Source organism: Rhinopithecus bieti, unplaced genomic scaffold, assembly GCF_001698545.2.
Source record: "Rhinopithecus bieti isolate Rb0 unplaced genomic scaffold, ASM169854v2 scaffold_5260, whole genome shotgun sequence".
Lineage (NCBI taxonomy): Eukaryota > Metazoa > Chordata > Mammalia > Primates > Cercopithecidae > Rhinopithecus > Rhinopithecus bieti.
Genome location: NW_016805896.1, coordinates 2,368,828 through 2,390,936, shown reverse-complemented (window position 1 = coordinate 2,390,936; position 22,109 = coordinate 2,368,828). Strand labels below are relative to the sequence as shown.

Here is a 22,109-nt window from a genome sequence, read left to right as displayed (position 1 = left end):
CCTGTGTGTAAGAGTAGCAGGATGCTCGGCACTTTGCATGCTTCATGCTATCCATACACAGCCCCTGGATAAAAGAACTATTGGCACCCCAGGGCTGAGATGAGAAAACTGAGGCACAGAGAAGTTAAGTGATTAGCCCAAGGTCACACAGCTCAGAGTGGTGGAGCTGGGATTGGAGGCTGGGTTGTTAAATTTAAGGCCTGAGCCTGCCCAGTGGCATGGAGGGTTTGGCCTCTAAGGCCTGACGGTCTTCAGAGAAGGGAGAAATTGGGAGGCCTAAAGCAGAGATGAGGATTAATCCAGGCTAGAGGCTAGGGAATTTGGGACCTAGCCAAACTGGCTGGGGCTGAGGACTGGGACTGGTTCTATGTGGGCATTTATGATGGTTCAGCTAGTAAAACTTAGAAAAAATCATGGGATCTTAACTCGCCCCCAGAACTGATTTGGTCCAGTGTTGGAATTACCTGCATCAACCCCTGAACCCTGCGACTCAGACTGCTTGAACATGTCTATGACCAGAGGCTCACTACCTTGTGGGACAGCCCAGGCCACTGGCAGAGGCTATGAGGGAGGGCCTCAGGAGTACAGGGCAGCACAGGCCAGCCCGCGCTGTCCCTGGTCCCCTCCTTCCAGGCTCTCAGCCATGCTGAAGCTTACCAGGAGGGTCAATCTGAGGCAGGCTTTGCACAGAGCACCCCTGCCTCACCCCACACCCCTTTACAAAAGAGGTCCTGCTTCATTCTCTGAAAATAAAGTTGGTACCATTGCTGCTGGCCCTGAAAGCTGGCCGACCCACTTTCAGACGGTGTGAGACCTCTGGTGCAACTGTCAAAAAAGTGGGAGTGGGGAATCGCCTGTGGAATGCCTGTGGTGTGGCACAGCTGTCTGCTGGCGTGGCGGCCTTTGATTCTTCAATATTTAAGCCACACACAAAGGCACAGAAGGGCACAAACTCGAGAAAGACACAGAGGACAAAAATACGCTACCTAAGGGTAGCTGAAATTTTATTCCCTTCCCCCTTATGAATCTCACAGAATTGGAAACCCTGTCAGTAGCTGGAATAAACATGCAGAGTTAGCAGCGCTGCATGAAGAAGCTCCTCTGGACCACACCCTAAGATTGCTTTCTTGACAAAGCGTCCTCATGGAAGCATCAGGGTGTGATCTAAGCTGAAGGCAAATGCCGCACGTGTTGTGGGGTGGGGAGGTGGCGGCTGCTGCTCCAGCCAGCTTGCTCTTCTGTAACCCCTGACCATCTCTACCAGGCTGTGTGAGGGCAGACTCTTCCAGGTCCTACGAATATTATCCGGCCCTTCTTCTTCACTGAAGAAGATTTGTTCATGGAAGACATGTGCGTAGTCTTTGGCAAGATATCCTCTTTCCCAGACTTCCTTGCAGCTAGGGTGGCCCTGTGACATAGTTCTGGCCAATGAGACATACTTAGATGTCTCCTGGAGAGGGGGCCTCTTGGAAACCTTTTGCATTCCAGATAGAAGGGACAGAGGCAGCTGGACCTGCTCTGCTTGATGACAGATGCAATGCCCTCCGACAGCAGTGAGGAGAGGGACTCTGTTATGTCGCTGCTGTTGCATGGTTATGTTGCTGAAGCAACACGAGGCCCCAGACTCTGCGATGTGCAAAAAACCCAAAGCGTTATTTGTTGAGGCCACTGCAGCCAAATGAATTTCTAAGTGGAAGGGTGGCCACTTAGAAATTGCAATTCAGAGAGGTTAAGTGGCTTCCCAAGGGCACACAGTAAGGCTCCAGGCAGAGCTGGGGATGGAATCAGGCTCTGCCTTCCATTCAGAACAGGACTTCTCTAATGCAGAGGCAGGGTAGGTGTGGGGTGACACCTCGAGGGCCACTGCCCTGCCCCATAGGGACCCCGGGTGTCTAGCAATCATGCCAGAGTCCTCTGCCAGAAGAGCCTGGTGTGTGGCCTTGGGGTGACAGGGACGGTTCCTGCCCTCATGCAGCTCTGGCTTTCTACAGGGTTGTGCCCTAGGATGAGGAGGAAGGAGCATGGGCTCTGGAGCCAGATCTCTCCATGGTTTTCTGGTCTGAGCAAGCCCCTTTGTCTCGGTTTCCTCTTCCATACAATAGCACCAATAAGGCTTGGTTAAGACCTGGGTGATGCTGTCTTAAATAAATGAGATAATATTTGTGAAGTGTCTGGCTCATAGCGAGTACACAGTGAATGGGAACTGTCATTGGGGTTAGAGAGACAGGATTTTTTGATTTGTTCTCTTATTTGGGATGATGCTGCCAGGCCCCATCTGTAGTAGATGTAGGTGGTGTCCTGCCCATGACCCCTTCTCTTCCCCACCTCAGTGACAGTGGGCTGACTTCCAACTGCCAGCACCAGCACTTCCAGCTCGAGGGCTTCCTCTGACTGTGGAGCCCACTTTGCCCACACATGCAGTAAACCAGAAAAGCTAGAGAGCAGAAGACCCCTGGGCACATCCTTGGCCACAACCTGGTGGAAATTGGTGCATGAATACACCAGTTCTCTGGCCCTTTGGGTGGGATGACTCCTAGGAGTATGATTGACATTAGCTCTACAGTCCCAGTGGGGTTCAGCAACACCCGCAGTGGTAGCTGGTCTGCCTGATAAGACACCCCTTATTGATTTCCTCTCTTCCTTGTCTCCACTATTGACCCAATTCCTGGGATGACCCCCACAAAGAAACTATTTGCGCTCAAATTTGCTTGTCTAGAGTCTGCTTCTGGGAGTGCTCCAACTAAGACAATATCATTTAAAGCCTAACATTAGGCCATTGGTGGTTGAACTTCTTGTGCCCACGAATCTCCCAGGGATCTTGTTAAAGGGTGGTGGGTGCTATCTGAGTGACGTGGCTCAGATGATCTGGAGTAAGCTCAAGACTGCATTTCTAACAGACCCCGGTGATGCTGATCTGATGCCCACACTTTAGCCAGGGTTTAGGCTTCCGGTGCTGTTGACCTGCAGAGGTTCAGGCAAGGGTAAGATCAGTGTGGGTTACAGCAACCTAGAGGAGCATCACAGAGGAAGGGAGCATGGGGCTAGGTCCTGACACCCTGGGAGGATTCTGGTGGGTAGGCTGGGAAGAGGCAGGGCCTTTCTAGGGAGCGGGGAAGCTGGGGACTTGCTGGGGCCTGAAGCCATGCCCGGCACGTGCAGGATTTCAGAGTAACTGATCTGCATGGAGTTGATTGGAGCCTGCAGGATGTAAGGGGCTAGAGGCTCTGAAGCATAGCAGCGTGAGAAAAGCCTCCTCCATCTCCAGACACATTTTCCCGGTTCTCATCCCCAACTCCAGGAGGAAAATTCACACTGCCCTAGCTCCCCAAGGCTTCCTCCTCTTACTCATTTCCTGAGTTCCTCTCTCTTTACACACACAACCAACTTCTGTCCTCCCTGCTCCATGGAGTCCTTTCTGGTCATCCCAGCTCTTTTCTGAAATATAACAGGACATATAGTCCAAACTGCATACTTGAGCCGTTCTATATTTTTATCATCCTCTTAATTATTTCATCTGTGAATTAGCAGTCATAGGACTTCACTGTGGCAAAGGACTCCGAAGGTCACCCCCACTCACATCATTGTTTTGTCATTAATAATACAACTTGGATGATTTATAGCAATTCACACCATATAAAGGCCTCACACATGTGATTTTCATGATAGAAATTAGGGAACTCAGACCTGGAAAGATTGGGTGGCTTCCCCAAGTCATCCAGCCGGTTGGTGTCCTCTGCATAGGCTGACAGTGTTCTGAAGGGTGGAGCAGAGCGTTCGGCATCATTTTGCCTCTTCTGTGCTGGGCACAGGGTGGGCCACACCAGGCTCACCATTAAACACACTGTGCTCCTTCAGCCACCAGAAGAGGATGCCACCTGCATGGCGCCCCCTGGTGGGATCGTGGGAACACACCACAAATGCCTTTGATTAAAAAAAGGGTGCTTGAACCACAGTAAACTTCCGGGCCCTAGAGAGAACTCATCTCCCCTGCACTCCAGCCCTTTCCTCTTTACAACAGCTGTTTTCATGAGGAATTAAAGAATAAAGAACAATACCGTTTTTTTCTATTATCACCCAGGCTTGCCCATTTTTGATGGATGTGGCAGCCCACAGTTCCGGATCCCTGCAGGTCAACAAAGGCATGTGTCCTTCTGCACGCCCACACACATGCGCCCCAGCAGAAACCCTCCAATCCTAAAACACATCCATCCCGAAGCAGGAGCTCACACAGACATTCTGTTTCTCAGCCTCGTTTTCTGGCGAAAGGTCAACAAACCTTTTGGAGCCTCACACGGACTCACGCAGGCACAGCCCTCGCGGCAGCCTCACATTCCCGCTCCGGTGGACACACACCTCGCTCCACACACGCCCACACTCACACCTGCGCCGGCGGCGATTGCCGGGGCCAAAGCACCTTCCACACAGCACTTCCTTTCTACATCCATGACCAGAGAGTGAGGCTTTCTCCTCTTTCCAAATGTACCCCTGCAGGGTGAGCTAGGCTGAAGACTTTCTGGAGAGTCATGGAGGTGATATGGCTGGAATAGGAGCTGCCAGAATGATCTGTTGGTGCCTCTGGAAATGCCAAGGCCAGCAAGGTTGCTCAGCAGAGGGGGAGCTGCCTCCCTCCCGCCCATCCTTGCTCTGGGCCAGTCCCAGGCACAGGCGCAGAAACAGGAAAGCAGGTACAGGCTGGGAATCCAAGATGGGAACTGTGGAGTTAACGGAGCAGCCTGGGCCCCAGGGGCAGTGCTGGGTGCGGATGGGGATGGATTGGAAAGCTCCCCGAGCGGGGCAGAGAGTCTGTTCAGAGGAAGTGATGTTGGATTTGGGCCTCCAAGGATGAATGGAAACTCTCCAGGCAGAGGAAATGACAAGGAAAAAGAGGAGCTTGCAGGAAGGCAATGTGCATCTGGAGGGTTTGTGGCCAGGATGTTGTCTGCCCTGGCTGAATCTTGTGGGTGGCAGAAGCCCTGGGTGGTTTGCAGGTGGTGGGACCTTTATCTTACAATGACACCCTTGGCCAGCCTCTGAAGAATGCATCAGAGGAGTGAGGGCCTGGAAGCAGAATGCCACCGTGGTGGTGTGGGCTTCTCCAGGGCATGATGGCTTATCCTGCCATCTCTCTCATCTGAACTCCTGGGCACTTCCCATCATTACCATTTTTGGGGCCCCTAAGGATATTTTCTGGATCATGAGCTGTTTTCACACTTGCCTCCCAAACCAGATTATAAACTCCTTCTGCAACAGGCCGTGTCTTACTTATTTTTGTCCGATGCCAGACACCCTGCCTCCCACAACCAAACTCTGCAGGGGGCAGGCTATCTGTAAACGCTGCTGCTGCTGACTTGGGTGATGGCAACCGTGATCCAAGCCACATTGGGGCAGTGTGAAAATTGCAAAATGCCTGTCTGGTGTCCTTAGAATGAGACCTGAGCAGAGGGCAGGGGTGGGGGTACCATCAGGAATCCAGCCCCAGCCCTGGGGGGCAGGCAGTCTGGATGCTCTGCATCAGGGAGAGACATACTTGACCCACGCTTTATTACACTTGTCACCAATGGCCTCGGGTAGTGGAGAGCAGGAGACACTGTCGTCCTTGCTCTCCCCCTCTCCTCTCATCTCCCTGTTGTTTTAAGTAATGTGAGTAATGCTGATCTCATTATTCTTAGAAATATAAAGAATGTCAGAGCCGGAAGGAGTTGAGAGTCGACCTGGCCCACCACCTCCTTCACAGTCTAGATGGTGTGTCCAGGGAGGGTCCGAGCTCGTTGCTCTGCCCAGGCCACGTGGCTTGTTGGTGGCAGGCTGGACCTGGCCCAGGTTCCCTTTGTTCATTATCTCATGTGCCCTCTTGTTTGTTTATTTCCTTCAAATCATGTATGATGACTGCAGGCACAGAGGTTCTCTGGTTCTTTCAGATAAACTTGTTAGGAAGCCTTTCTGGGCACAGTCCATGGCAGGTCTGGACTCTGTCATGGGGGCCACTGAGAAGATGAGGCCCCTGTGAGAGTCCAGAGCCACTTGCTTGAAAAATAGGGAACCCTCAGGACACTGGTTGGGGCAGGGAAGGAGAAAGTGGACAGTCTAGGAGGGAAGACTATGGGCACATCCCCAGGGAGAAGGAGGACTTTGAGATGTCTCTGTGGGGAGGAGATTGAGAAGATTTTGCATGAATACAGTGGGAAATGGGGCTGGGCTGAGGGTTAATGTGGAAGAGAAGAGGCAAGTTTCAAAGGCATCACAGATGTAGCCCCTATGCCCTCAGTACCTGGATGTAAAGTGCTTCGGACTTCCCTCTTGGAACCTTGGTGTTCCCTTCTGTATAATGGGCCCAGGCTGGTGTCCTGTGGTGAAGGTCCTGTTTGGCTGGAAAGCCTGGCTTGGTACATGCCTGCCAAGCCTGTTTGCTATTGGGGTGGGAGCCCTTCTGAAGGTATGGGCTAGAGAAATGCCCCACATGAGCGGATCTCAAGGCCTGGGTTCTGGTCCCAGCTCCGTTACAGCAAAGTCTCCATTCACCTAACCCAGGAGAGAGCTGAGCTGGAGTCGGTGCTGAAACTGCTAAGCCCTTGGGTCAAGTCTGCCCTGTAGACATGAGTGCATGTGAATGGCAGGCGACAAATGATCCTTAATGCCCGGAGGTGGGCTCTGCCCTCTGCTCCTGCCCGTGCTACTCCCCCTACCCTGTGCTTACACCATTGGAGCTTTTGCCTCTTCGCAAGTCTTCCCTCTTGTAACACTCTAAGGACCTTTGGGCTTGTTCCCTGAATGAATGAGAACCAGTGAGTAAGGGAGGAACGCTCTGCCCCAGGGCCTCACTGTCCCACCTTCTACCTGCCCTGGGGCCCAGGATGGGGTTTCTTTACCTTGGCATTGTTGACACTTGGGCCAGATCACGTTTTGCTGTGGGACTGTCCTGTACATTGTAGGGTATTCAGCAGCAGCCCTGGCCCCTACCCACTAGATGCCAGTAGCATCTCCAGACAATGTCAAATGTACCCTACAGGGCAAAATTGAGAACCACTGCCCTAAAAGGACAGATGAATACTTCTTTTTGGGGAATACAAGAAAGAAGAAAGATATATCATCCATTCTCCCAAGAGAGAAAGAAAAAAGCATGAATCCAGGTGAGATACAGAGGAAAGGCTGGGGGACCCCCATGACTCAGACACTATTGTGGGCCTTTATCCTCCCTACTGTGGAAGAGCCACAGGGCAGCCCCTTTCTCAGTGTTGTGGGTTGAACTGTGTTCCCCTCACAAGATGCTGAAGTCCTAACCCCAGGACCTATGAAAGTGACCTTCTTTGAAATAGGGTCTTTGCAGATGATCAAGTTAAGACAAGGTCATTAGTGCAATCACTGCTGTCTTCATAAAAAGGAGAAATCTGGACACAGACAGTGTACACTGGGAAGGTGACACAAAGACACAGAGGGAACACTGTCTACAACCAAGGAATGCCTGAGGCTCCCAGAAGTGAGGAGAGAGGCCTGGATGTGATTCTCCCTCACAGCCCTCAGAAAGAACCAACTCTGCCAACACCTTGATTTGGGACTGCCAGCCTCCAGAACTATGAGACAATACATTTCTGTTGTTTAAACCACCCAATTTGTGGTACTTTATTGCAGTAGTCCCATGCTAATACACTCAGCAAGAGGAAGGGCAACAGGACCGGGGAACTGAAAGAGTGTGTGGATCTGGCTGAGATGATCTCTGCAGAGACACAGAAGGTGGCAGGGGGAGATGCAGGTGCTGACGGGACCCGGACTCACTGTTCAGAGACAAAAACCAACACTGTGCCTATAGGACAGACAAGTGGAAACACATCCCATTTCTAAAATGAAAAGCTTTGATTGCACCAATCACTAGAAGTTGTAAAACTACCCCGAAGAATTAACAACCTCCATACATGCTAACTACATCCATCATAAATTCGTCTTTAGTTTCTGTTATCATATCACTGTCTCTGGGGACCCCTGTCTTGTCATCATTTGCCCTTTATAATTTATTCATCTTGTTCTTGCCTGTATCCTTTCTACTTATCATTCATCTTTACAGTTGTACATAAAATTAGATGGATCCCCCAATGGCAGGACTGTCAGGAAGGGAGATGGGCCTTGCCAGGGAAGCCCCCATATGGTGATGGGGGCCCCACCGGAGCCTCGTATGGGTGTCAGGGTTGAGGTGGGGTGGGCCAAAGTTGAAAGAGGGAAGGAGGAGAGAGAAACGAGAGACGAAGTGTGAAGGATAAAAGAAGAAAGTGTTGGTGAGAGAGACAGAGGAAAATGTGCAGAGGGAGAGAAGAGAGGAGAAAATGGGGGCACAAAGAGAAGAGAGAAAAGAAAAGAAAGAAAGGAGGAGAAAATGGGATTAAGAAAGAGAAAAGTGAGAGGAAGGCATAGAATGGAGAGACACTCTGAGATAGTGGTGCTAGAAATCTAACTGAGCTCTTTTAAAAAGAATTTTCCCACTTTAACATCTTTCCTGGTAAACTCAAAGGTCACATTGAATTTCCATGGAAGTGACCCATCCTGAGTCGCAGTGACCTGAGTCGGGAGGTGCGATGGCAGGACTCTGCATGTCTGCCAGGCTGACATGAGGGGAGGGGAAGGGGGAGGCAGCAGGGAGGAGTGTGTTAGTTTGCTTTGTATTCTAGGGTTGTTGGAGTGAGGACACAAAAGCCAATTTTTAACTAGTGAGTTGGAACTTTAATGTTTACCAAGCAGATACAGCTCCTACTTCCCTCACCCCATCCCCGGCCAGCTCTAATTCCCACTGCTTCCTGGCCTCCTACTGACTGGACCCAGCTCTTTCCCTGCCAGCCCTGGTGAGAAGCCCTTTCTGCTACCAAAGGAACAAAGTGCTGGCCACAGTTTGTCATAGCACCTGGTTTTCTCTCATCTGAGCATCTCCCTTGAGATCCTGTATTCCCAACTTTAGAAATAGAAGGGCTCTTCCTGGAAGACAATGCCCCATAAAGTCCCAACGGCTGGAGGAGCTGCGACAAAGCATCACGGGTCGATTTTAAGGAACAGACTTCTTTCAAGAGGCTTCCTGTGCATACTGTGGCTCCGGGTGGTTCTCAGAGTGGGTCTCTGCTGCCCCGTATGCGTCGCCCAGCTCCTGGCCTGTCATGTGTACCTCGACTCTGGGCAGTTTCTTGGACTGGTGCTCCCATCTGACTCATTTTACTCCCACCCTGCCCATATCCTGAATGAAAACTTTGAGTCACTCCTCCACTCCATGGTCACCCTGGTTCTCTCTAAATTCCTAAAGCAACTGGTGGCACTGGCAGAGGCATGTATCCTGGGCTTTGGTAGCAGACTCACTGCTGGTCCTGGCTTCGCCACTTACCAATTTTGTGACCTTGGGCAAACCTCAATCTCCTCCTCTGTGGGGGATAATCATGACATCTTCTTCATAGGGTGGTTGTGAAGATAGAATGAGGCAATGTAGGTAAAGTGCTTGGCATCATGCCTGTCGTATAGTAAGTGCTTAAAAATATTGTGATTATTGAACAATTGTCCACACTATCCATTTTATAATAACATGTGCTGTCTTGTATTGTTGACTATGTAGATATTTTTGTGTGTGTGGCTTCCATCCCCAACTTGGTGGGCAATTCCAAGCGGGGAGGTGGATGTGGTTTTCTTATCTCTGTATTTTACAGAACATCTGGCACACAGGACATACTTGTTGATGGATTGAGAAACTGCCCTATGTTGACGGTCCCCTGTGGATAGTGAAACAAATTTTGTGACTAGAGGGGCATGGGCATGAAAAGAACAGGAAGCCAGGAAAGAGTGAGATCAAGAGTATGAGGGAGAGAGAGGCAGAGAGATTAGAAAAAAACTCTGCCTGGATTCTGGCAGAAGGCAGTGCTCAAAAAGACCCAGATGAAGCTTCATAGTTTAATAATCTAATTCTACTAGAAACATGCCAAACTCAAAAATAATAATCCATTTGTGACACTGGTCCAGGGATGACTCCATCAGCCATCAGAGGGCTCTGCTTAGGCTGGTTCCCAGGGATACTGGGAATCACGTATCACTGATTTGTAAGAACAGCCACTGTGGTCTGGTTTCTGAGCTTCCACTGATCCCAAGAGAAATGTCAGCTTCCCTTTTCAGGCCCCCAATGAAGACATGTGCTAGGGGTGCCTCTAGTTCTGTCTCTGTCATTTTGTTATTGTTGCTCATGGTGATGGTGGTGGTGGTGTGTGCATGACAGCAATGGGATTATTTTTCTTGCTGGCAACAGGATGCGAGCTCCGTAACTCGCTAGAAACAGCATAGGCTGCCTGTACTATCTTTTCTCCTCTTTCTCTGCTCAGTTAGAAAGTGGAGGGCTGATTTTAATGGATTGATTTTAATGGATTTTGAAGTCTGGAAAAGTGCCTAAATTGCTGAGGTTACCAGTTTTCCAGGTTCTTTTTTTTTTTCAATTTCATTCTCCTTACTCAGACATAAAGTGTGCTTGCTGGGGCACCTAGTGTGGCCACCCCAGATAAGAAGAGGTCCCCCTCTGCCTCTCACCCAAACAGACAGCCAGGAACACAGCCTCAGCTGGCAGGAGCACCTATTATTTGGTTGGGTGAGAGCATTTGGCTTGGTCCTGTCCCTGCATTTGCTAGTGGCACACTTTCTCTGATCTCAAAGGAGAGAACCAACCAACAGCAGAAACACCAGATCTGCTTTCTGGAATCAAAACAACTCCACTTTAAAGAATAATTTTACTTGGTCATTTTGTATTTCATTCGTCTGCATGTAGGTTTGTGTGGAGACAATGTGCCCTCGGAACTTCGAGCTGCAATCCGGTCTTTTATTCCTGCCCCTCCCTCCAGTGGGCCGTGCCTGCCCCGAGAATTGTTTGATGAGGTTTTTGAGGCCATGAGTCTCCCTGTGAAGCCTTTGAAGAAGGGACGGTGTTCGAGGGGACTCTAGGCTATGTTTCAGCTCTGCTGTTGGGCTCTATCTATCTTCCCCCCTCCCCGTCCCAACATACATTCACGTTTCTTTTTGCCCTTTCCCTCAAACTTACTCAACTTGTCTTTGTGATTTCAGAAAAATGCCACTGGATCTCCTAGTATGAAGGATTAGCACAGATTATGGGGAACAGTGTTAATTATCGGTGGAAGGGGGGCTGGCGCGTCGCTCCAATGTGCTCTTGATTTCCCCTGGGCCTTTCTGCCTGGTAATAAGCCTTCTTTAATCTGGCAGGCCCCTTGGTGAAATCAGCACCACGGACAGTGATATTGATTGCTTCTGAGAAACCATCACAGCTGCTCAACCAAATTACCTTTGATATGTGACCTTTAATGTAATTACTGCAACATCAAAGTATTTCTATAAATTATTAAAGAACTAATACACTCCATCATTTAGCTATTCTATTATATGTAAAATAAACAACCACAAGTTAATGTTAGATCCTCAACAATCCACACTTGCTACTGAAATACTCCCAGTTCCCAGCCTCTCCCCTTTCAAAATCCTAAACCTCCCCCTCCCACCTTCTGTCTTTCTGTTTCCACATCTGATTCCGGCTTTTAGCCATCATGAAACTCCCCAGCAATCTCTCTCAAGCTGATGAAGGGCCTCCCATAACAATGTGGTATTTTCTATTCCATTTGGGTGGCTCTAAAATATCTATCACAATCTCCCCCAAAACAAAGTACCATAAACACTTTATTAATCAGCACAAACCTTTCTCAGAAGCCTTTGATTATCCTACAATATGGCTTTATGCTTCACACATAACATGGGGCGATGTGGAGCATATTTCTGCCATCTTACAGAGGGCACCCAGAAAGTAATTACTATAATATATGTGCATGTAGCCGCGCCACTGAAAAAACAACTGGGGAATGGCCACCCTGCCAGAGCTGGGCTTCACACAAAATCTGCGCGGTGCTCGATTTCCATATATTTGCATCTGTGGGTATGTTATTAAGATGACTCAGCCCCGTGCTTTGCAATCACAAATACCAAAATACAATACAAAGACTGTCTTAATGGAAGGAAGGCCCTGTGTAATTCAGCACTCCCCACTCCTAAACGAGTAAAGAAAGATCTTTGATGCAAAGGAAGGCTGCCCCCGCCTGGAGTTGCATTTTCTCTCCTTCTACCTGGTTAACCTTTCCCGCTGTGGGGTACAAATGGAAACGTGTGTTTACATACGGTTGGCTTGGTAAGAATGTAAACATGCATGTGTAAGCATGGGTGTGCATACTTATAGAACACACGTGCTTCCCTGCAGTGTCCATTGTATAAGCGTCAACACTATATTTAGAAATTCTTTAAATTATGCCCACAAACACACATCTTTCCATTTATCTTTAGATACTCAGCAGCCGTATATCTCTCCCCTCTCACCACCGCCCCATCTCTCTGAACCCACAGGAGAGAACGCGCAGACCCTTGACCCAAAGAACACTTCTTATTTTATGGTGATGAACTAGCCTCGATAATAGCCATGGCTGATATCACACCCAGTTAGGGGGGCCATAAATAATTCTCTTCTCCCCCGCACAGAAGCTATAAACCAGGGCCGAGGCGCGATAGTTTATCAAAGACGAGGGCTGGCTCCTTAAATAAACCGCAGTGATCTCACTCGCGGCGCCCCCTCCCACGCCGCCCCCCAGTCACCCCGCCCAGAGCTGACGGCGTCGACTCGCCGGGCGGACTCGATCGCGCACGCGGCCCGCGGGCCCGGCGGAGGAAGCTCCCGGCTCCGGTTGGTGCCGTGGAACGCGCCGCTCCCTCGCCCCAGACTGCCCGCGCAGGAACCGCGTCCAGGCTCCACCTTCAAGGCCACGGCCAAGTGGGGCCCCTGCCCCGATCTCGTCGGGCCCGGACGGCCGAGAGCCCGGCGATTTGGGGGGCGCGCGGGCTCCCGAGCGCAGGCGGGCGGCGGGCGCCCTGAGGCTCTCTCCCCTCGCGCCGCGCGGCCGCCCGGCCTCCCGAAGTCGCCCCCTATCGGCGCGTCGGCCGCTTGCGCCACGGCGGGCGCCACTTACCCCGGGCAGAGTCTTCTGCTCGTGCAGCGCGCTCTGGGCCTTCAGCGCTGACTCACGCTCGCAGTAGGTGAGGAAGGCGCAGCCTGGGGAGGGAAGCAAGCGCCAAGAAGGGTCAGTGGGAAGCCCCCGAGCCCGCCGACGCGCCCTGCCGCCCGCCTTCCAGGCTCCCGCCCCTCCCTGCCGCTCGGTCCCTGTCCCCACCTCTCTTTCTCTCTCGTGCACTCTTCTTGGAGCTTCTCTGCCTCTCCGTGTTCCCGGCTGTCTGCTTCTCCTACCTCCCTTTGCTTTTCTATTTTTCTCCCTCCGCGGAGTCTCCCCACCCTGCATCTTCCCCCCACTACACCCCCCTCTCCCTACGGTTCTCTCCCTACCCCGTCCCCTGGTGCCTCAGACCTCTCTGCCCTGTTTCAGCGCCAGCCCCTACGCTTCCTAGAAGGGGCAGCTTCCACCCCTCACCCCCAGCACCTCTAGCCACACTTGACCATGGACTCTCCTTCTGGCCAGTAGGAGTGCTGGGCGCTGCTCCCTCGGGGATGGTGGAGGGCTCCTCTAAGCCTTCCAAATAAAGGCTCAGTCTGTAAGGAGTACCCCAAGCCAGACCCTCCTAATAAAATAAACGTACCCTGTGTCCCCTGTCCCAACCCCTGTTGTCTAATTTGCAGTGACAGGTGGTCTTCACACCCCTCCAAGTCATAGGGCTTCTAGGGCATATTCAGGCCACCGAGGCACAGCACTAGATCACCCTTGCTCTGCCTTTAATTCCCTGGGTGACCTTAACAAATCACATCCTCTTTCTGGCCTCAGTCTCCCCACCTGTGAACTGAGAAGGCTCAGTCTAGCTCTCCCGCTGAGTAATTCTAATTGGGCCCCACCCCACCCCACCCCACCCCATCGACAGGGAATCTGGATTTGACAGAGCAACATACTCAAGGGGTGACTTTTCAGTGCTGTCCTTTAGGTGTGGTGACAAGGCCAAGAGAGTGGGGATGGGGGAGTCTTTCTGGGAGTTCTCATAAGCTGCCCAGCGTGCCCGGTGTCAGGCCTTCTTCCTCTGCCTGCAGATGTGGCTGAAGGTGGCTTGGGAGGCCTGCAAGGCTCAAAACCATGGGGAAAAGCTCAAAAGCTCACTGTGGTGAAAGCAGACTTGAATGTTCTGGGGAACAGTCACCTCAGACCTTTTCAAGCCACCCATGGCCCCAGAGAAGGCACCCTGTGGAATCGCTGCCTCTCTTGTTCCTCGCTCTCTCACATGATCTTATCCAAGGCCACATTCCCAACAACCTGTGCTCCCTTCTGCCCCCCATTCCTCTGCTCTCACCACCTCCTCACCTGGTATGCCCTTTTCCCCCATGTTCACTTCTCCGAAACCCATCGATTGTTCAAGAATCTGATCAAGTTCTACCTACTCCAGGCAGCCCTCCTTGGCTGGTCTAGTCCATCCCCAGCCAGTCTCCACAGCCAGCCATTTGGTCATTGCCATGGCCATTTATTTCCTGAGTTCTCACTCTGTGCCAGGCTCTGTGCCAGACCTTGTGGCCCAGGCCCTCCTCTCATGAGGCCCACAGGCTGCTGGTGCCAGTCTGGTACCTATGCCAGCCCTTGTGACCAGGCTTGCTTTAGACTCTGGTTGCCGGGCACAGAATGCTCCTGGTGTCCTCTGCAGCTCCTGACTCCTCCACCATCCAGCCTGCACCCATTGAAAACCCTTTTCCTCCCCTTCCAATGTAGAAATTCCTCCTGCCTCCCTTCCCTTTCTGGCTTCAGAGAGGAGGTGGAAAGGGAATGTATTTGTGAAAGGAATGGAGATGAAAGAAGGAAGCAGGGAGTAAAGCCTGGGAGACAGAGACTCTCAGCTCCCAGTGGCCCCTCTGCCTTCCCCACCTCCCAACTCCTGCCCCAGGCTTGGAGAAGCGTCGGAGAAGCCTCTCTCCCACTCTGTCTCATCTCTCCCTTCCTCCAGACACCAGATCGCCCCTCCTCCCTCTCCCGTCCTCCTCCTTCCTGGTCACTGGCAGACGGTTATTGATGGAGACACCCGGGGACTGAAATGAATAGCGGTCAGAGGCCCCCGTGACGTCGTCCCTCGTGCTGCCGCCTGCTTCTCCCGGGGGCGTCTTTCCTCCCGTCCCCTTGTTGGCCTTGTCCTCTGCCTGCAACCAGGAGGTGGCCACTGCCTCTGCTGCATGCAGGCAAGCCAGCTTGGGACAAGGTCAGGGGCAGGTTTGGAGGGAGGAGGATAAGGGGAGGGATGAAGAGGAGGAGGAGTAGGAGGAGGAAATGACCATATTGTTTCCATGGCCCAAGATAATAAGAAAAGGATTCCAGAGGAAAAAGAATCTGTTGCTTTTGTCCATCTTCCAGGAATTTCTGCCACAGTTTTTGAGAGAGCTCACAACTTTATTGTGAACGAGAATCTTTCAGGATCCTCCAGACCTTGGGTGACCTCCCCCTGCTGTCTCCACCCCTGAATTTATCTCCTTCCAGTCTTCCCCCGGCCCCACTCACCGGCCCCCTCACTACTTCTCAGCCCGCTAGGCGCACTCTGCCTTAGGGTCTTTGCACTGGTCTTTCCTCTGCCCAGAAAGGCCCCGCGACCCCATACCTGCTATCAGCATGGTGTGCTCCTTCCCTTCCCTCTAGTTTCTGCTCCAATGAGACCTCCTCAGAGACACTTCTCTTGACCACCCTATTTGACGTAGCCCTGAGCTCACACAGACCCGGACTCCTTGTCCCATTTCCTTTTCTGTTTGGCACCCATCACTCCCTGACAGAGTCACATATATTTGCTCATTGATGGGCAGGCTCCCCGTGCTCAGATGAGGTTAGGAGCCTGGCTTTGTTCTGTTTCTACTTGGTTCTCAGTGCCCAGCATATGGGTGCAGGATAATATGTATTCCTTGAAAGTACTGAATGCCAGAACACCTCAGCTAATTTGGTGGGGGCAATAGGCACAGAAATGGTGCTCAGAGGCTACTGAGAGCTGTCCAAGATGTGTGGACACTGAGGCACACTGGACTTCCATAGTGGTGGCAGGGCCAGAGGTTGCCCGAGGGTTGATAGGCGGGTTCCTGATGGGAGGGTTTTTGCCCCAAGAGCTCTCAGGAGCCTGTTGAACCTGACAGTGCACTCTCACCATGCTTCCCCCTTCACCCCCAAGTTGATCCCAGAAAAGGCTGATAAACAATTGCAGCTCCTGATTCCTCCACCATCCAGCCTGCACCCAATGAAAACTCCTTTCCTCCCCTTCCAGTGTAGAAATTCCTCCTGCCTCCCTTCCCTTTTTGGGTTCAGAGAGGAGGTGGAAAAGGAATACATTTCTGAAAGGATCAGAGATGAAAGAAGGAAGCAGGGAGAGAAGCCCAGGAGAGCCCCTTCCCAGGCAGGGCCCACCTTGGTTTCCTCATGTGTAAAATGGGAAAAGTAATGGCTCTCAGAAGCTTGTGGGGAGACCTACTTGCCAGTGAGTATGAACAGCCTCTGCAGGCTTCGGTAAGTACAGGCTGCAGTGTCAATATCAATTCACTGCTGTGAAGCAGGGGCTAGAGAGGTGCTGAAGCCCCTTCCTTCTCTCCCTCTGCACCTCTGTGAGGCAGGAGTGGTTGGACACAGAGGCTGACTGGGCAGTCCCACCCCGGGCCCTTCCCAGTCCATCTCCAGCCTGTCTGATGCAGCGGCTGACACGCCAGCACGGGCAGATTAGTCGGCTATCTTAAGGCTCTTTGAGAAAGGCAAATGCGGATAAGCAGTTATTAACGCTGACTCCGGGGTTCAAAGGAAGGGACCAGTCTGCTCCCTGGCTGAGGCCAGAGCCCTGGGGGAATGCTGACTGTGGGGAGGGAGCTGCAGGAGGAGAATTTACCATCACAGGGTGCTGTGGATGGTGAGAGGCCTGGGGTGGGGGCTGGGGGGCTGGGGAAGAAAGGGTGCCCAAGCATCAGCCATTGGACACTCACTGCTCTCCGCTGGAGAGGGAACGGGGTGGGACACACAGAACCCCCAGCTAGAACAGCTGGCCTTGACTTCCTGTGGCTCATTTCCACATCTCGCAGAGATTGAGGAGGGGGCTGTGGGCTGTGAGGGTGTCCAGCAGAAAGCAGGGAAGGTGGGGAGCATCAGCCTTGGCCCAACAGCCACTAATCTGCCAAACTCACTCTCCTATGATGTACTGAGGTGTCCCCAGAGACATCCCTGGTGGGACCCTTTGGGAATTCACAATTGAGGTGGGAAACGGGATTCTCTCAGGGAGCAGCTGCCTAACAACGCAAGACAGTGTGGGACAGAGGCTAGCACCGGGCTTTGAAAGCTGAGTCTTGAGAAGGTCTGTGGAGGGTGCCTCATCCTTCCTGGGGATATAGCTGGTGGCGTAGAAATCTCTCCCCATCTTCAGACCCAGAAATCCCCCCCAAGTCCTGATCTACGATCCACATATACTTGTGCTTACAGAGGAGTCAGCAAGGATCCAGTGTGGCTGCTTGGAATAGCAAAAACAAAAAACAAAAAACAAAAAACAAAAAACAAAAACCCAAAAAAAACCATAAATACGTAAAACCACCTAAATGTCCCTTAGGACAAGAATGTTTTCATTTTTAAACTGTGAATACCCAACAGCAGTTAAAAAGATGAAAAGACCCTCAGTGTACCAGCATGGAAAGCCACATTGTCAGATGGGAAAAGCAAGTTGTGAAATAATAGACGCCATGTATGTACAACGGAGACACAATCAACTCGCCCATTATATACTTAGACCTGTATTTACATGTGAAAGACAAAGTCTGGAAGTCACACCAAACTGAAAACAGGGAGTACGGGGTGGGGAGTAGGGGGGTATGTTTCCTATGACTTTCACTTTTTTTGTTTTGTTTGACACATTTAGACCCAGAATGTATTTGTGTATCACTTGCATAATTAACTTGAAAGGAAAAAAAAATCTTTGCTAAAAGAGGAGGATGAAATGAAAAGGAGGTGGGTGAGAATAGGTGAGCCCGACAGGATGCAGGGCCCATGGCCTGTATTGAGGAGACAAAGATCATTGCACATCTGCCACCTGGCAAATATACTTCATGAGGGAAATTATCCTTGGTGGGGTGGCTGTGGCCCTGCCTCAGAGCTTCCTCTGAGCTGGGGCTGGCTGCTGCGGTGCTGGGGGTTGACACAGGCGCTCTCGACTCAGCAAGCTGGAAATGTAAATGGTTCTGGTTCTTTGGCCCTGAGTTCTGGGGGTCGGTGTTTGGGGGATGGAATCCATGATAGTGCAACCACCTCCCCATCTTTGCCCTCCCATTTTCGAGGGCCCTCCCAGCTGTGTGACTCTGATGGGACCTGAGGGAGAGCCACCCAAGTGATCCAGGGGCTCTCTGGGTGGGTTAGGACCTCACCTTGAGCTGCCCCCTTTCCTGTCCCAGTGTCTGGGATGGTTCTCCCAGCATCAGCTCATTACAGAGTCTACCACACTTTAGGGGTCAGCGCTTTCTGTCCCACCTCTTCCTGAGTCATGGGATCAAGCAGGATAGAAGCGGAGCCTGTTCTGGAGCGAGACAGCTTCGGAAATCATCCAAGGTGGGGTGGGGGCAGAGAGGTAACAGAACTGTGGGGTGAGAAATCACACCACAGTGCTGCCCTCAGGAGCTGACACCTGGGCTCCCTACAGCACCCTCTCCTCACCTGAGAGGGATGCCATGCCTATCTCCTCTCCTCACCCGAGAGGGACACCATGCCCACCTCCTCTCCTCACCCGAGAGGGACCCCGTGCCCACCTCCTCTCCTCACCCAAGAGGGACCCCGTGCCCACCTCCTCTGGCCAGCACAGACCTGCCTGTCCTCTAATGCTCAAGATTCTATCACATACACTGAATACTTTGACCCGCATGCATGTTTCCTTATTCAGCCATGTCACCTTCTCCCACTTACCATTCTTATTTACTTATCCCTTCCATTTACCAGCTTGATGCCTTGTCTCTGAATAGACTTTCAATTCGGTGAGGGTGGAGACAGGCTCTTCTATGTCTATATGACTAAATGGAGGGCCCAGCTGCTCGTTCAGGTGTCTGTGAGCTGGAGACCAAGAGGGACTATGGGGGTGGGGGAAAGAGATTCAAGATTGGGACACTGAAGGGAGATTGGGAAATGTTGGCAGAGTGAGGAGGGAAGGGAGAAGGAATGTAGCAAGAGAGGTGAGCACTGGGCCAGGGAGAGGCAGGCAGCGTGGGCAGCGGGAGGGTGCTGTCAGGTTCGGGTGCATGCAGGGGTGGCAGATGCTTCTCTCCGACATGGGCAGCCTGCAGACCATGGTGCAAGGGGTGCTGATGTGCCCAAGAAGGTGGGCAGTGCCCTCTCCCATGTGGGGGGAAACACAGTGCAGCAGAATTAATTGCACGGAGATGGCAGTAATTTACAAAGCCCCCATGTGCTGGGATAAAAGGCCCTTGTCATTGTGAAGTGAAGGAAGTACAATTTCCTGCCCAATTCTGAACAGGGCCGAAGCCTGGGGTGTAATCATCACAGAAGGGAAGGCTCCCGATGTGATGCTCTCCCTCCTCCCACCCCAGCTGGGCCTTGCCTTCCTACTAATTGAATTACAGAATTAGCCAGAGGAAGGTGGCCCTAGAATAGGAAGGTCTGGACTTTAATAAAACATCAGATCCTTTAGGCCTTGGACTTGGCTGGCCTGGAGGAAGTGGGAAAAAGCTGGGGGGTGGGGAATGAGAAGGGAGCAGGAGGCCCACTAACCAGACCTAGGGGCCAAGGAAGGGGCTCCCTGAAGGACCCTCTGCCCCAAATCTCCACTCATCCACCTGCCATGGTGCCTGAAATCACAGCTGAGGAGCATCATTCCTTAGTGATCCTCACCCCCGGCTGCACCTGAGAATCACCTGGAGGATTTAAAAAACATGTAGGCCACTGCAGAGAAGTTATAGTAGCATCTCTGGGAGTGGATAGCAAGGGGGAGGGAGGGAAAGTCCACCAGTTTTACTGGGAACAGGGTTACTGATGTTCTGAGGTCACATCTGTTCCCCCATCCAGGCTCTGTCTTTCGTGCTCTCGGTGGGCAAAGGCAGTCTTCCTGGTATGTTTTGAAGAAGATGTTCTGCTGCCACCTGAGGGAGAGGCAGCTACAGAGCAGCTCTTCATGTACATATTCTTCCTCTGCAAACATCCTCCCACCTCCAGTGCCTGGCCAGAGTCCACACAGCCTTTAAGACCCACCTCTTAGGTCCTACTCCAAGATGAAGCCCTGAGCATCTACCTCGGCCACTGTGGTCTCACTTTCTGTGGATTCCCGTGTGGCCTCTGCCCATGGTCGGCCTCAAGGATGAGCCTCATTTTCTCACCTCAACCGTGCACAACTTGAGGTTGGGCCCTTGGGGCTCAGCAGGACTGAGTAACAGATGTGAAAAAGACCCCATGGGTCTGTGCCACTTTCTCCGCTCTTCTCTGTGTCTCCAGCCACAGGTTGACCCTCCTGCCATCTTCCCAGGACCTTTCCTGGCCATTCTTGTTTCCCTAGTTCTTTCCACCTAGATCTTCTTCCCTTTCTCTTCCCACTCCTCCGAGTACTCCTTGCTGGTATTCCAATTCCTGCAGTGTCTTCTCTCCGTGTGACACAGTGATTCCCCACCCACAGAATAGATCTCTGACTTCCTCTTGCTTCTCCACCCCCATGGGGTAAACCCAAGCCTAAGAACATCATCCTTTCTTCTGCTGCCTTCCCCCGTGCCTCACTCCTTGAGAGCCCACGTAACTTTCTAGGAGTGTCTAAGTTTTCCTTCCTCCAGGAAGCCTTCCCTGACTACTTCAATCCCAACATCTCTCATAGCCCTTGGCAATGGTCCTTCTCATTTTGCAGTTAGAATCCTACATGTCTTTGTCTGCCTTGCATTTGTATGTGTTCGCCCAGAAAGTAAATACTCTATTATAGGAGTAGCTCACCCCAGGGCCCCCTTTCCGCCAGTGGCAGACAGTGTAGAATGCAGAGATTGCTGAGCTGCATTCTGCCTCTGGCTGGGTGAGAGTGAGCGGAGTGGCAGCAGGAAGTGGCTGCTGCAGGGATGGGGGGGGGGAAAGGTGGGCCATGAGATCTGGGGAAGTCAACACATCGCTCAGGCCCCTGGTGGCAGGAGCCATCCATCTTCCTCAGAGGAGGCAGCCTGTGGGGACGGGGGTGATGGGGACTGCAGAGGTTGGGGAGGGGGAAGAGGGATGGTCCCCTAAGCCAATGCATCAGAGGCTGCAGCCTGCTCTCCTCTTTAAGGGCTCTCCAAGTGCTGAAATCTCCCCCTTGGCCATGCATTCTTCTTTCAGGCTCTGCACTGCCCTCCAGAGTCTCCTCTCTTTAAATCAGAGAAGAACATGGCCCATTCTAGAGTGCGAATGAGTTTTGTTGAGTTAAACTCCTCTGTGTGGTATGGGAAAATAAATGGCTCACTGTGACTCTTTCTGCCCTTTGTACCCACAAGACAGAGACGTGCACAGAACTGGGGTGGTCCAGATTTTCCTCAGGCTAGACTTGAATCTCCCAGGAAAGGGACCAACCTTCTCTTTCTTTCCTTGCTGAGTTCAGGGCAGCGTGTTCAGACTGAGGGACCTAACTGGCTCTAGACAAGGAGGTGCAGACCTCAGAGGGTTAAAGGACCAGCCCGTGGATCCTTTGCCAAGTGTCCCTCCCTGCCAGTTGCCCTTGTTTATGCCCTAAAAGCTTGAGAATTACATGTCTGGTGTCGGCTGCTCCATCTTTATAGCACTGTGAAAAAAGACAAAGTGGATGTGACATATTGATGGCCTGTCCCCCTTTTCAGCAAAGAGCTCCTCCATGTCTGGCCAGGGCTGATGGGCCATGAGGCTCAGGAAAGTAGGGACTGGCCCAGGGTGGGTGTCAGCCTTTCCAACATGGGCTTACAGAAGTGAAGTCTGCTCAGCTGACCACATTTGTTGGGCTTTGTTCCTGCAGCCAGGGGCCTGCTTCTGCACCTCTTCTCTGGCCAGCAGCTCCTACTGGTCCCCAAGAGAGCATGAAGGTGCTCCCTGGTATGTGTTTCTTCGGCAGAGGGCCTTAATTTGCCAGAGTGCTGTCATGTGCATGATCTCAGCATTCTTACA

The 22,109-nt window shown here is 51.9% G+C and overlaps 1 protein-coding gene across 26 annotated transcripts in view; it reads right to left on the bottom strand.

Moving 5' to 3' along the window:
• CELF4 (CUGBP Elav-like family member 4) overlaps window positions 1–22,109 on the bottom strand; it is a 321,682-nt gene that overhangs the window by 228,989 nt on the left and 70,584 nt on the right. For all 26 annotated transcript variants that reach the window (XR_001886010.1, XR_001886011.1, XM_017873965.1 and 23 more), the window contains exon 2: window positions 13,017–13,099. Coding sequence is in view for 24 of the 26 variants with exons in the window: in XM_017873965.1 (XP_017729454.1) it covers window positions 13,017–13,099 (83 nt within the window). In the remaining 2 variants the exon portion in view is untranslated. The remainder of the gene's footprint in view (window positions 1–13,016; window positions 13,100–22,109) is intronic.